Genomic DNA, 15,196 nt, shown 5'->3' with positions numbered 1-15,196 from the left:
TTCAAGTATTTTTTAGTGCAAGCTGCCATGGAGTCAAGGGCAGTTGAAAGATACAATGCCAGTGGCTCTACTTGAGTTTCTGTAACCTTTGGGCTTACCGATAAAATGGAGAGAGTTGTTTATTGATTTCCCACAGAATATGAACTCAAGGGAGATAAAAGTGGGAGTGTCCATGATGCTTTGCCAACTGTCAAGTTGGAGAGGTCATACCAGTTTGTGCACAGATGGCCCTATTGGCTGAAGCTCAAGCCCCACCCCCTCTCCCAGTATATAAACATCCAGTCTCACAGACTATCCAGGAATTGGGAAGGGAAACTCTCAACACACAGACCTTCTAAGAAGAGCACACACCAACACAAGGAAAACTCAGAGGAGAAAATCTTGGAAGGAAAGTGGCCATGGACCTGATCCCAAGCTTTTCCACAGGAACCTGGGTTCTCCTGGCTATCAGCCTGGTGCTCCTCTATCTGTGAGTTACTGTCCAAACTCATGGCCTCTGTAATCTTGGACTTGGGGAGCTCATCGGGCCTCCCTTCCCCTTATCTATTTTGGAGACCCAACAGTTAACAGAGGGGTAATTGCTTAAGTGTTGGGTTCACAAACACCAAAGGAGGTATCACTGATCTTACCCTGTTCTACTGAAGGAGAGACATCTCATGTTCACCCAACTCCCAGCTTCTGTAGTCTGGAGGGTTTGCTGACATTACTTGCTCCTGGGGGTGATTTTCTGATTGACTGACAGTTCGGGGAGGCCGAGACTAATCAACCAGAATTCAGCAGAGGCAGATCAAAATCAGCTCACTTTTGTGCAGTGGGTTCCTTGTTCCTTTCCAAGCTCCAGGGGTCCTGGAGGCAGGAGGGAGTGGCCTGGGGTTTTGTCTCATTATCCTCACCTTTCCAGTTCGGTGTCTGCTGCTAGAGATGTGTACAAGGAATGGCCCTTGTGTCACTAGGTTTGTTCCTGCTTCCTCCCTCCCACTGCCTGGTATAATTTACAGCATGTACGAGGGTGCACCCCAGACTTCGGGGGAGGGGGCAGGGTGGGAGGCCTGGAGACTGTCCCACCTTCTCTTCACACTAGCTCTTTCCTCATTTCTGTCTCTTCCCTGACACTCTCCTCCTAAGACTTAGTTCCCACACTCCGTAAAAGGCAGAACTGTTACCCCTAAGTGAGAAAACATTAGAGCAGAAGAAACTAAGCAGAAATTTTGAAATTGTATTCTTCTCTTTCACCTTTTCTTCTAGTCTTTGGGGAGGGTTGGCATCATTATAGAGATTTATTTTTCCCCCAAAATAAATCTGCTAACTGCCTACACAGGCATGAGCTCAAAAGCCAATTTGGATTTAAATATTTTTCCATTAAGTTACAGTACAGGAGGATGAATCAAACCATCTAGCATCCTTTCAAGCGTGAGATTCCTGGCATCATGAAACAGGTTGGGGGAGGAGTCCTTTTGTATATATGGGTAGGGAAGCCTCCCTCCAAGTCCCATTTGATCTCTATCTCAATTTCACTTTCTTTAAAAGTAGGAAATCATGATGACATGAATAGAGGAAATATATACTTTGTTTCAATTCTATGAAAGAAATTTTATAAATAGAGTTTATTGTGGCAACATATATACTGTCTGATGACATTTAAAAATTAATCGGTAGTGTTTAATTTCATTCTATTTAATCCTAGATTTTTTTAGTGAGATAACACTCTTTCTAGCATGTTCTCTCTGAAAGATAAAAAAAACGCTGTTGGTTCAGAATTTTTGGCTGCAAAAGTGTGGCATTAACCTCATACTTCTAGAATAATATCAGGAATATGAGTCCACTGTATAAATATATACTTCTGTGACATAGATTGTACATATGTTTTTAAATATACCTGCCCAGCCAGTTATTTTAATGTCACAGTGCAGGTGAGTAAGCAAGACTGTGAGCCAGTGATGACAAGAGAGGCATCCAGGTAGCAGTCTGGATGGGTTGGGAGAATATTTCTACCAGATACTCCTGGTCCTGGTCTCACAGGAGGTCAATAATAGGGCAACAGTGCAGGCATCTCATCTGCTTGAAGCCTGAGGAGAGGGACACCATCAAAGTCATACTGTGTGGTCTGGGTCTGTCACTAGATAGTGGCACCACTGACTAAACAACATAGTAGTCTTAGAAGACACTGGTACAGTAGCTGTACCATGAGTGAGTAGCTGTAGAGTAGACAATGCCCTCTGTGGGCAACACAATGTAAGTGCAATAAAAATGATTGGCTTTCCTGTTAGCCCCTTTCTTTGCACCAAAAGCAGCATTTCTTTACCAAAAAGAGGAAGCTGGAAAGAAAAGTTAATTTAGCCCACCTTCTGCCTTGATATGGAACTATGTGAGTTTAGACACTAGACCAGAGCACTAGGTGGGATCAATGTTGCTGACACATTCACTCAATTGCTTGGCCTCACTTGAGAGTTTATGTAACATGTTGAAAGTTCAGGAGCAGAAATGGGTTTAATTGATTTGCCATGGTAATTATTGCTGTGGGAGTTGTTGTTACTACTGATCACCTACATGTTCATTCCCTAGCTTGACTGTCCAGCCCCAGGACCTGATCCAGCCCCAGGACCTGATCCATAATTCTGTAACCGGGCTTTCTCTTTCACTTTATAGATATGGGACCTACACACATGGACTTTTTAAGAAACTGGGAATCCCTGGGCCGACACCCCTACCTTTTATGGGAACTGTTCTGGGCTACCGCAAGGTGAGTGCTGTTTGGCCTTCTTCTTTTGCTTCTTATGGTTCCAAATCGCAGCTGAGTTCCCTAGTAAAAGGGCCTTGCTCAGGAGGAAGTTCTGAGGTCTCACACTTTCCAGAAAGGGCACCATAGGCCCCGCCCTGCACAGGCCAGGTGTACCCCAGGCTCAGTGTCCGCTGTCAGGAGCCTCAGGGGTTGGCTCAGTGGGGCAGCAGTGCTCTCAGCTGATCCAGCTCCCGCCTTGTCCCAACGTGTGAGCATCGTGAGGAGCATTTTCTTTCTGCGAGGTGCAGGTTCCCAAGAAGACATAACCATACTTAGGATTAGGAGAAAGCATGAAGGGATGCCTGGTAGTGCCCCATGAAGTCCGATGTGCTAGAGTCAGACTTTCCTGTTCACAGGATATGCTCTCAGTGGTCGGCAAACTCATTAGTCAACAGAGCCAAATATCAATAGTACAACGATTGAAATTTCTTTTGAGAGCCAAATTTTTAAAACTTAAACTATATAGGTAGGTACATTGTTATTAACTTAATTAGGGTACTCCTAAGGCTTAGGAAGAGCCACACTCAAGGGGCCAAAGAGCCGCATGTGACTCACGAGCTGCAGTTTGCCGACCACTGCTAGGTAGCCTTTTCTTGACTCTTCTTGGATAGCTTTGAAACTTCAGTGTATTAGGCAGCCCAAGTTGGGGTTTTTTAAAAAAAGAAACTAAACCAAAAGCAGAGTTATATGAAATTACTAGAAAAAAGATGATTTGACAAAATTATTTTAAAATTAAAGTAACTGAATGGCCCTGGCCGGTTTGGCTCAGTGGATAGGGCGTTGGCCTGTGGACTGAAGTGTCCTGGGTTTGATTCTGGTCAAGGGCACATGCCTGGGTTGTGAGCTCTATCCCCAGTAGGGGGCGTGCAGGAGGCAGTCAATCAATGATTCTCATCATTGATATTTCTCTCTCTCCCTCTCTCTTCCTTTCTGAAATCAATAAAAATATATATTTTTAAAAATTAACTGAATGGAATGTCCTAGGTGACACATGGACTGTTAATTTTGGCAGAGCCTTTGTGATTAATGCAGCCCTAATTCTTCGCCCAGGGCCTGACCCTTAGACGGAAAGCTATGAGCTCATGTTTATTAGGCCAGCGGGCAGGGTCTTCTGTGCAGGCTGCTCTCTGCCTCAGACTGATTCTCAGATGCTCATTCTCCCAGGTGAGGTCTCAATGCCTTTATTAGTCAATAATTTTCTGTCTACCTTTCCCAGATCAACTCCTTATGGCTGTACCCCAAGACCCACATTTCTGGGACCTTCCTTTGCATAATTAAAATATCAAATATCTGAAACTTAGCAACAGGAAGATGTGTTTTTTTAATTACAGAAGTGAAAACACAGAGAAACTGTTTTAATTTGCTCTGTCCTTCTGGAGCGGTGACATTTACCAATCTTTTCTGTGTTGAGGTAGACAACTGGAAAGCGAGTCACTCACTCACTCACTTCTCACTCAACAAAGATGCCTTAGACGTGTTTACACCTGCTAGACTAAAAGTGGTCCCTGGTGTCTTAAACTTCCTAATTCTGCTGGGGCTCATGAGATAAATGAAAAGGATGCTTGACCAGGAGGTCAAAGAGTGTGCAGGGCACTCTTACTCTCCCTCAGCTTCACTTCTGGAGTCTATGGAAGTAATAATTCTGGGGTTATGAGATTCTAGAGACAACACATGCACAACAAAAACCCTTTAAAAAGACATGGAGTTACTTAGTATCATAGACAAGGGTAAGTCGAGTGTCAACACTACTTGGAGAAAATTCAAGAGTGATTTTAAATTCTGTGTCTCAAACATCTCCATTTTCTCTCTGTTCCCCAAGACACTTCTGCATAAGAGCTTCCTTCTATCTGCCCGTGAAAGACAGTAAGCCTAATTTCAAGGGATTTGAGTAATATTGGTCCCAGTTAGAAGTAGAGTTCAGTACATTTAGGTTAATAATCTAATTTTGTTTCTCCTTGCAGGGTTTTGGGACTTTTGACATGGACTGTTTTAAAAAGTATGGAAACATATGGGGGTGAGTATTCGGGAAACTCTCCTTGGATAGACGCAGTTTTGATTGGGGACCCCATGGCATGCAGGACAATCTCAGCCCAGAGCCTCTGGGATAAAGCCACCTACTGCAAAGCTTTTGGAGGCTTGTCCTCTAGGACCCCAGATGTCACCAGGTGTCCAGGCTGCATTCTGAATCAAGATGGGGAGTTGCAGGTTATCATACTCTCCTGACTTTGATGGCCTAGGGACTCCTGGCATCACTTTCTGTCCAGTGTCTCATTATTCCCCTCGTCTCCACTTTTCTTCCTTTAGGTCTCTTTTAATTGAATGAAATGCATTATTTCAGACCCTTCTTCTTTCAGACTTTAAAAAAAAATCCTAACCTGAGGATATGTTTTTATTGATTTTAAAGGAGAAAGAGAAAGAGGGAGGCAGAGAGAGAGAGAGAGAAAGATGTTAGAGAGAAACATTGATTGGTTGTCTCCTGCACATGTCCTGACCAGAAATCAAACCCACAACCTTTTGTTGTAGAGAACAACACTCCAACCAACTGAGTCACCAGGTCAACCAACTGAGCCACCTGGCCAGGGCAGACCCTTCTAAACTATCCTCATAAATGTCTATCATAATCCCTTACCCACATGATTGACTATTAATTAAAATCCAAAATTCTCCATGTTAAATTTGATTTGTTATATCCTTTTGAAAAAGAGCTGTGGGTCTAGGAGGTAAACAGAATGGGAAACCATATCTGCTTGGCTTTGTTTTTACTTCCTCCACACATATAAACTTTGGGTTTTAAAAAATGTTTAAGCCAAGACTTCTCAATAGAGGTTTAGTTTATACAAGTGTGGCTTTATCTACCCTATTCTTCTGACTTTGAAGAGATGTAGGATTTTGCAAAGTGGTCTTGCCCAGTTGCAGTGGTTGTTCCCACTCGGAGCTGCTGGAGGTGTGGTGAGAGCAGCAGGAGAGGTGTAACATGGTGTTTGTGTCCTAGAAGCAAGGGGGGAAAGGCTTTGCTTCTCAGTACTTTCTCATAGTCTTCAAATCCTCAGAAACAATAAGGTTCTACGGAGTTGGCAGGGTCCAGAAAGGCTACATGGAGTAGAGGGAACACACAGCACTGGGTCACCACTGGCCCAGCTCCAACTGCCCTCCCAACAATGACCACTTGTGAGGTCTGCATGGAGTCACTTTCTTTCTTTAGAAAGTGGTTCTCCCACTTGGGTGTGTATGAGAACCACCTTGGAGAGTGTGTTAAACATACACACTTAGGGCCCAGCAACACCGAATCCGCAGTGTCAGGGCCGGGGCCCAAGAATCTGAATGTTGCCTGTATTGTAACAAACTCTAAGGCTGGTGTGAGGTCATAAATGTAGAGGGTCACCCAAAACCTTGTGTCTCTCCACCCAGGTGTTTTTGAAAAACACAATGGGGAGAAGGGAATCATCCAAGAAATATAGTCAGTCAATCTGACCAATCTAAGTGCCACCACAATTACTTATATCACTGCTTCAGCACTAAGTGTACTTGACACCCACTTACGCCTTCTGAGCTTCAGAAGATTTTTTGGAAATGGGCAGCATTAAGTGCAGGGGTCCTTATCCATTTTTATATGGATCACAAAACGGTTTGAAAGTCCTCTGAGGAGTCAAAGAAAGAATAGGTAAGACTTGTGGAAAACCTCCCATTATATTCTAGCTAATGAAATGATTTATAGTAAAAAGTAAAATGCTAGAGGACAGTGTTACTAAACTTATAGTAAACCTCACGTAATTCAACTTATAGTAAACCAGCCAGGAGATGGCCAGGTTGGGAAATATCCCAGAAAGAGTCAGCTTTGTGTGGTGTATGTGTTAAAAGTGGCCCTGCTACTGGCTGATGTCTCCTACATGGAGCCTGAGGCCCACTTAGGACCCACAGATAGAATGAATATAATGAAAAAAAATATTTTTAGATGAATAGTGCATGCTCCTTTGTATGTTTTATTCTCTTTGTCCTTTGTTTTAAATATTTCTAAACTTGATTCTACCAAGTAAGGACTTCTCTCTAATAGTTAAAATACTTCCTTTAAGCAATTATAAACCAGTAAACACATTTTAGAAAATAGGGCAAAGAAATCACTCATATTTCTACTCTTTTTTTAGCATTCCAAGTCTTTTGTATTTGCAGACATATTTTCATGTATTTGTGATCAGTATGTCTACACTTTTCATCTAATACTATGTCATATACATTTTTTATGTTTTTATATTCTTCAAAAGTATATATATTTTTAAAATATATTTTTTATTGATTTTTTACAGAGAGGAAGGGAGAGAGAGAGTTAGAAACATCGATGAGAAACATCGATCAGCTGCCTTCTGCACATCTCCTACTGGGGATGTGCCCACAACCCAGGTACATGCCCTTGACCGGAATCGAACCTGGGACCCTTCAGTCCGCAGGCCGAAGCTCTATCCACTGAGCCAAACCGGTTTTGGCTCAAAAGTATATTTTTAAGTAACTGGGTGTTTATGTTTTTTTTTTTCTGTTCTGAGATAATTTACTGGCCTTCATCTATTTACTAACTTAACTTTCTTTTTGATAATTTGATAATGAAATATTTGAAACATACAAAAACTTATAAAGACTGGTATAGAAAATTCCCACAAAAACACTACCTGAATAAATGAATTTGGCAATGTAAGAGGATACAAAATTAATACCCAGAAATCTATGCCTTTTTATACACCAATAATGAACCCACAGAAAGAGAAACTAAAAAAACAATACCATTTGCCATTACACAAGAAAAATTAAGATACTTAGGAATAAACTTAACTAAGGAGGTGAAAGACCTATACTCAGAAAACTACAGGACATTGAAAAGAGAGGTAGAGGAAGACATAAACAACTGGAAGAACATACCATGTTCATAGATTGGTAGAATCAACATCATTAAAATGTCCATACTACCCAAAGCAATCGACAGATTCAATGCAATCCCCATTAAAATACCAACAGTATATTTCAAAGCCCTAGAACAAACTCTCCAAAAATTCATCTAAAAAAGGACCCCGAAAAGCCACAGCAATCCTGAGAAAGAACAACAAAGTTGGAGGGAGAGAGAGATAGAAATATCAATGATGAGAATCATTGAACACAGGCTCCTGCACACACCCTTCTGGGTATTGAGTCCGCAACCCGGGCATGTGCTCTAACCAGGAATTGAACCGTGACCTCATGATTCAGAGGTTGACGCTCAACCACTGAGCCACACCACCTGGGTTGTCCTGTTCATTTTAATCAGCTCTGTTTTCCCAATTTAGGTTCTATGATGGTCGGCGGCCTGTGTTGGCGATCACAGATCCAGACATGATCAAAGCAATCCTAGTGAAAGAATGTTATTCTGTCTTCACAAATCGGCGGGTAGGTATTCATTCCTTTTAAAACTAAATTGTTATTTATATTTAATATTGAAAAAATAATAAACAAGAAGTTGTCAAAAATATATCCATGTAGGTCCCATGTCATGTACCCTTCATTCTGTTTCTCCCAATAGTGATGTCTTATATAACTAGAGCACAACATCAGAGCAGGTATTTCACATTGGTGCTATCCACAGAGCTTATTCAGATTTCGACAGTTTTATCTGCACTCATTTGTGTGAGTGTTGCTTTAAAATTTTATCATATATATAGATTTGTGTAACTACCACCACAATGAAGACAGAACTGTTCCATCACCACAAGTCTTCCTCTCATTATTCTTTTATTGTCACTGTGTGTAGCTTTTCTTTTTCTTTATGAGAGTCCTATGCAGTGCAAACATTTTTTTAAATTAATGAAGCCAATTTTTCAATTTTTCCTTTTATGGGTTGCCTTTTTGTGCCCAGGTTCAAAAACTCTTCTCATAGCCCTAGGCCCCAAAGATTTTCTTCTATTTCTCTAAATATTATATAGGCTTATATTGTACATTTAAGTATGTGATCCATCTTGTTCTAATTTTTGCATAAGGTGTGAACTGTAGGTCGAGAATCTTTTTTTCCCTATGGCTGTCTATTTGCTGCAACACCATTTGTGAAAAGGCTATCCTTCATCCATCACCTGCCCCCCCCCTCCCCCAACACACACACACATACAATTCCTCCTAAAGGAAGGATCCAGGAACCAGCTCATGCCCAGCCCGGGGGAGTGTCTGGCAGACTTGCCTAGAAGATGACTGTCTTGGGCTGCAGAGCAGGAAATGGCAGCGGGAAGGAAAGCAGGGAGAGGAGGCCAGCACAGAAATACAGGGCCTCCTCTCTGAATGGCCTTCGCATTGTCTTCCTAAACCACGATATCTGTGCATGTCTCATTACAGTTAGACCTAACGCAGCCCCATCTGCACACCCACCTGGACCCCAGATCCTCGGGCACATACCTCACATGCTTGTGAGGCTCGTTTATCTGTGGAACAAAGTTAATGTTTCTGGTGGAGGCTTGAACTGGACAAAAAGACTGTTGTCTGAGCTTGGTGTCATGTGCTAGCAGGTGGGAGGGACAGGTTCTGACCTGCCAGGTCCCCGGCAATATGTATCTTGAGAAGAAGTGGACTGTAGGACTTGTTGGAAACAAGGGCAGGTCCTATTTAGGAGGCGCTGGGCTGGAGCAGATTACAAGGGAGTTCGGGTTTGTTAATCTCTCCAAAGGTGCATGGTTTGGACCTTCAGGCAGACACCCTGATACTAAGCACTCACTGAACAGCTGCAGGGAACTGGGCTGGTACTATGCACAAGCCCAGCCACATACACCAGTGTTGGCTGCTGAAGTAGATCCCATGACTCAGGGCGGTAGCACAACTCGGGGCAGCTCTAGTGAGCGTGGAGGTCGGTAAGGAGGGCTCAGGATGCTAGAATCCACAAGTGTGAAAACCTGTGGAACTATCAGCAGCAAAACCAGCAGGATGTTCACAGAGGCTGTGCTGGCTATTGGTTTCCTCAGCAGCTGTTGAGGGCTGGTGGGGTCTTCTGCAGAGCAGGACATGGGAAATCATGACTAGCAGTTCCTACTCTTCTTCTTTGTTCTTTGCTGTCACTAGATTTTTCACCTAAACCAGCAGAGTGGGCATAGTGATACCAAAGCAGGCCATTTGTACAGCGCCCTGAAAGGGTAGAGAAAATTGGCACTTACCCTGCTGTTCCTTCCGCAGCAAGGGCAAGTCTCTCAGGCTGCGGAGTTCCCTCCTGGCACCGAGCGGTGCTGGCCTGGGGGGTGACATGATGCAGGCAAAAGGAAACTATTCTCCCTACCCATTCTGTTCAGTTATTCTCAGGGTTGTCTTGTGTGTGTTTTTCTCCACTCTGTGGCTGAAGATTCTTGAGTGAACTACTGAACTCTCCTAGACCTATTTTGTGTGTGGATAGCTGTCTAATTGTCCTTTGTGGGGCAACTGGAGCTGGAGTCTCTGACGTTGCCATCTTAGTGATGTTACTCCAGGCTTTCATTAGTAAATGTGATGTTAGTTGTAGATGCTCTTTATCAAGTTGAGAAACTTTCTCTCTCTTCCTAGTTGGTGAGTTGTTTTTTTTAATCATGAATGCGTAAGGGAGATATACATTTTAAAACAAAACATCGTGTTAAAAGATGGAAGTAAGTCTCAAGTAGAGTGGCTTGATAGGCCAGTCCCAGCCTGAGAAATAGAATTATCTTTTCCTTGTCCTTCGTCTATCCCTGGTGGAAAAATATACGAATTTCCGTGTGATTTTGTTATTTTTTAATAATAACAAATAGATTCCTAATCTTTTAAGTAGTAACTACTTTTTTTAAAAAAAATCACCATATCAAGACATTCTTTTTTTTTCAGGTTGCTCACGTTGTATATATAAGTAAAAAACAACTGGTCTGAGGCAATATACAATTTGCCAAAGCTATCTGGCTACCAGTCAAGAATCCCTTTCTTGCCAAAACCGGTTTGGCTCAGTGGATAGAGCGTCGGCCTGCGGACTGAAAGGTCCCAGGTTCGATTCCGGTCAAGGGCATGTACCTGGGTTGCGGGCACATCCCCAGTAGGAGATGTGCAGGAGGCAGCTGGTCGATATTTCTCTCTCATCGATGTTTCTAACTCTCTATCTCTCTCCCTTCCTCTCTGTAAAAAATCAATAAAATATATTAAAAAAAAAAGAATACCTTTCTGCACAGCCCTGGAGGATACACTAGGACTTATTCCTATGTATTCCCCAGAAAAAGCCGTTTCCCTAACACATGGGTCATTTGCACTGAAAACTATGATTACAATAAAGCTTGGAAACCACATCAGGTGGCTAGATGTCTCCTGCACCTTCATGAGATGCTAGGCGTTGGGATAAGCATTTATTGAGTATCTAGCATAGGGCCTGCTACTAAGTAGACAGTCACTAAATATTTGTTGAATAATTGATGCCCGCTTAACAAATTTTCTTCAACTGTTGAGAACTCCAAAACTTATGCAGGGCAAAATGTCTTTTGCTTTTAATTCTAGCCTTTTCCTGCAGTGGGGTTTATGAAAAGTGCCATCTCTATATCTGAGGATGAAACTTGGAAGAGAATTCGAACATTGCTATCTCCAACCTTCACCAGTGGAAAGCTCAAGGAGGTAAGAGTATAAGAGAATATTTAATTTGAAACTTAAAGAATGCATCTGGGGACAGGTAGAAAGTAAGATCGTTTCTTTCCAAGGGTAGCCTGCTGAATTTGAGCTTCCTAATAATGGTCTTTTATCTTTATATCCTAGAAGTGACATTATAAGATTCATTATAAGATATCACTTACTGCTCCATGCTTGAGAAAGCCAGGTCTTCTAGTACTTGAGTCTTCTCACTTAACTGCGGGTGTTGTATTTTGTGTCTAGATGTTCCCCATCATTGGCCAGTATGCAGATGGGTTGGTCAGAAACCTGAGGAAGGAAGCAGAGAAAGGCAAGCCCATCACCTTGAAAGAGTAAGTAGGAGGCCAGGTGCTGGGATTTGGAGCTCGTCCTCAAGAACCCCTCCCCCACCCCCCAGCCGCCTGCCAGAGCCCAATTCCCACTGAGTTACTGTAATGACCAGACAGAAGTGGGTGTGTGGTGTTAGAACTCCAATGGGCTACCCAAGAGGATGTGGCTCCTCCAAAAAGCAGGGCAGCCAGGAGAGAAAGATCTTCTCCTGTGTACATGAACCAGGATTAATTTGTCTGCTTACTTGTCACCTTGGATATTCTTGACGACAAAAATACATAGTTTAGAAAGTAGAAACATGATTGTACCAAAGTTTTCAGTGTAGAGGATGTGAAATACTGGCAGGGGAAGGCACTGGTATGTATTAGTGAGCAGTGGGTGGAGCAGGGAAGTTACAATGGAGAACTTGGAACAACTTCATGATTTTGGTGAGGATACCAGCAAAATATGAAATATTAAACCTTCCCACCACTTCTCCTTTCTTTAGTCTCAAATTAAAGAAGGTCCTGTATAGACTATGGGTAGGAGAGCATGTCATTTATTGTCTAAATTCAGATATGTTTAACTATGCAGGAACAACACAGGTAAAGTGGGACTGATCTGGGAAAACTGGAGACATATGATCACTTACCTATGGGATTCCCCCAAATTGATTTTGGGGTAATTTTTTAAATTATTTCTTAAACCAGAGACATTCTTAGTTCTTACATTTTACAGAAATGAATGTGCCCTAAAGGCAACTTGAGTCACTGGACTTGAGGACAGTGGGTCTTTCAGGAGCTTTAGCAGGAGTGCAGAGAAGGAGCGATGGCATTCCTGGCAACTCAGACCAGGTGCTGCTGTTCTGTCATGTGCTGAAGAGGAATCAGCTCTGAGTATAGACACTGTGGTGAGGCAAGACCCAGATCAATGTCACCTTTCTTGACTCCACTGGGAAGAGTCATTACCTACCCTTGGTCCTGCTCAAGCACAGTATGGCTACTATTGTCCAGACTCAAAACACACTAGTGTAATTTGCCTGATTATGGGTCTCCTTCCCTCTGACTGATCTCCTATTGCTCACAGGTCGGTCTAACTTGCCTTGGTGTCCCCAGAACCCAGCTCAGGGCCAGCTGTATCACTGGCATCTGATAAACACCTCATGATTGACTGTGACAGGAGCATAGATTCTTTAGATGATCCAGCAGATGGTTTTGACAGTTGTGTGGCTCTTTACCTGTCTTTGCCTGGGCATATGAATTTACGTGACCTTCCTATTGTATGTGTTGGATAAGGATAGTAAAGAGGTGTGATTTTAATTTTCTGTCTTTATTTCTCTACTCAGCGTGTTTGGGGCCTACAGCATGGATGTGATTACTGGCACATCATTTGGAGTGAACATTGATTCCCTGAACAACCCACAAGATCCCTTTGTGGAAAATATCAAGAAGCTCTTAAAATTTAATTTCCTTGATCCATTCATTTTCTGCCTAAGTATGTGGAATACTGTATTTTTTTTTCTCCCTTATGTCCTTCCTCTTTTCACCACCTTTTCTCTCTCTCTCTCTCTCTCTCTTCATTTGAGATATCATTCACATATTATTTAATTCATCCATTTAAAATGTGCAATTCAGCCATTTAAAATGTACAATTCTATCAGATAGATAGATAGATAGATAGATAGATAGATAAATAATAGATAGATAGAATGGATATTATTCAGCCATAAAAAGGAAGAAAATCTTGCCATTTGCAACAAGATGGATGGACTTTGAGGGCATTATGCTAAGTGAAATAAGTCAGACAGAGAAAGACAAATACTGTAGGATCTCACTTATATGTGGGATCTAAAAAAATACCCAAACTCATAGAAAAACAAGAAATGATTTGTGGTTATCAGAGGCAGAGTTTGAGGGTGGGAGTTTTAGTTGAAGGTGCTCAAAAGATACAAACTCTCAGTTATAAGATAAACAAGAGTCTAGATCAGGGGTCCTCAAACTATGGCCCGGGGGCCACATGCAAATACAAATATTGTATTTGTTCCCGTTTTGTTTTTTTACTTCAAAATAAGATAAGTGCAGTATGCATAGGAATTTGTTCATAGTTTTTTTTTAAACTATAGTCCGGCCCTCCAACGGTCTGAGGGACAGTGAACTGGCCCCCTGTTTAAAAAGTTTGAGGATCCCTGGTCTAGATTCTTAAAGTTCTAATCACACAGAAAGAAAAACATTTTTAACTATGTACAGTGATTTATGTTAACTAAACTTATTATGATAATTATTCCACAATATATGTACAGAGGGGCCTTGACTTACGAGTGTCCCGACTAACGAGTGTTATTGAGATACGAGCCATCTCTCAGCCAATTTTTTGCTTTGAGTTGCAAGCTCAAAAAAATTCGGGTTACGAGTCAGCTTCAGATACCCCACCGCTAGTTGGCACAGCGAACGTCACAGTGATTTGACATACGAGTAATTTGAGTTATGAGCTCCGTCACGGAACGAATTAAACTCATAAGTCAAGGCCCCACTGTATATCAAGTCATTATGCTGTATACCTTAAACTATGTCAATTATAACCTAATGAAATGGAAAAATTGTTTTTAGTACATTCAGAGATATGTACAGCCATTATTATATTACCTAGAATAATAGAAGACCGGTCACAACATTCGTGCACTGGGGGGAGTCCCTCAGCCTGGCCTGCACCCTCTTGCAGTCTGGACCCCTCAGGGGATGTTCGCCTGCCATGGAGGTGGGAGAGGTTCCCACCACCGCCACTGTGCTTGCGAGCCATGAGCCTGGCTTCTGGCTGAGCAGTGCTACCCCTGTGGGCAGCTCCTGTGTTGAGCGTCTGCCCCCTGATGGTCAGTGCTCATCATAGCGACATTCTAGTTGTTCTGCCATTCGGTTGATTTGCATATTAGGGTTTTATTATGTAGGATTGTCAACTTAGATATATGGTACTTTTTAACATTAACATTCCACTCCCCTTAGCTCAAAGAAACTTCTAATCTACTTTCTGTCTCTGTAAATTTGCCTATGAATCACATATGTGGGTTTTTGTTGCTGGCTTTTAAAAATTTAGGTTCCACCGAAACCGGTTTGGCTCAGTGGATAGAGCGTCGGCCTGTGGACTGAAGGGTCCCGGGTTCGATTCCGGTCAAGGGCATGTACCTGGGTTGCGGGCATGTCCCCAGTGGGAGATGTGCAGGAGGCAGCTGATCGATGTTTCTCTCTCATCGATGTTTCTAACTCTCTCTCTCTCTCCCTTCCTCTCTGTAAAAGGTCAATAAAATATATTTTTTAAAAAAAGTGGGGAAAAAAAATTTAGGTTCATCCATGTTGTAGTATGTATCAGTATTTTATATTTATTATGACCCAATAATATTTGATTATATGAACATTATGTTTGTTCATTCATCAGTTAATGAGCATTTGGGTTGTTTCTACCTTTTGGCTCTTGTGAATAATGCTGCTGTAAACATTCTGTACACTTTTTTTGTGA

The 15,196-nt window shown here is 42.1% G+C and overlaps 1 protein-coding gene across 1 annotated transcript in view; it reads left to right on the top strand.

Moving 5' to 3' along the window:
- The first annotated feature begins 322 nt into the window (after positions 1 to 322).
- The window catches only part of LOC102432464 (cytochrome P450 3A12-like), a 34,718-nt gene continuing 19,844 nt past the window's right edge, over positions 323 to 15,196 (top strand). Inside the window, exons 1-7 of the mRNA XM_006081053.3 lie at positions 323 to 469; positions 2,647 to 2,740; positions 4,741 to 4,793; positions 8,086 to 8,185; positions 11,255 to 11,368; positions 11,624 to 11,712; positions 13,035 to 13,183. Coding sequence (XP_006081115.1) covers positions 399 to 469; positions 2,647 to 2,740; positions 4,741 to 4,793; positions 8,086 to 8,185; positions 11,255 to 11,368; positions 11,624 to 11,712; positions 13,035 to 13,183 — 670 coding nt within the window. The 5' untranslated portion in view covers positions 323 to 398. The remainder of the gene's footprint in view (positions 470 to 2,646; positions 2,741 to 4,740; positions 4,794 to 8,085; positions 8,186 to 11,254; positions 11,369 to 11,623; positions 11,713 to 13,034; positions 13,184 to 15,196) is intronic.

This window comes from Myotis lucifugus, unplaced genomic scaffold (assembly GCF_000147115.1).
Source record: "Myotis lucifugus unplaced genomic scaffold, Myoluc2.0 scaffold_0, whole genome shotgun sequence".
NCBI lineage: Eukaryota > Metazoa > Chordata > Mammalia > Chiroptera > Vespertilionidae > Myotis > Myotis lucifugus.
Note: the sequence above shows the minus strand (reverse complement) of the source record. Positions and strands in the feature narration are given on the sequence as shown.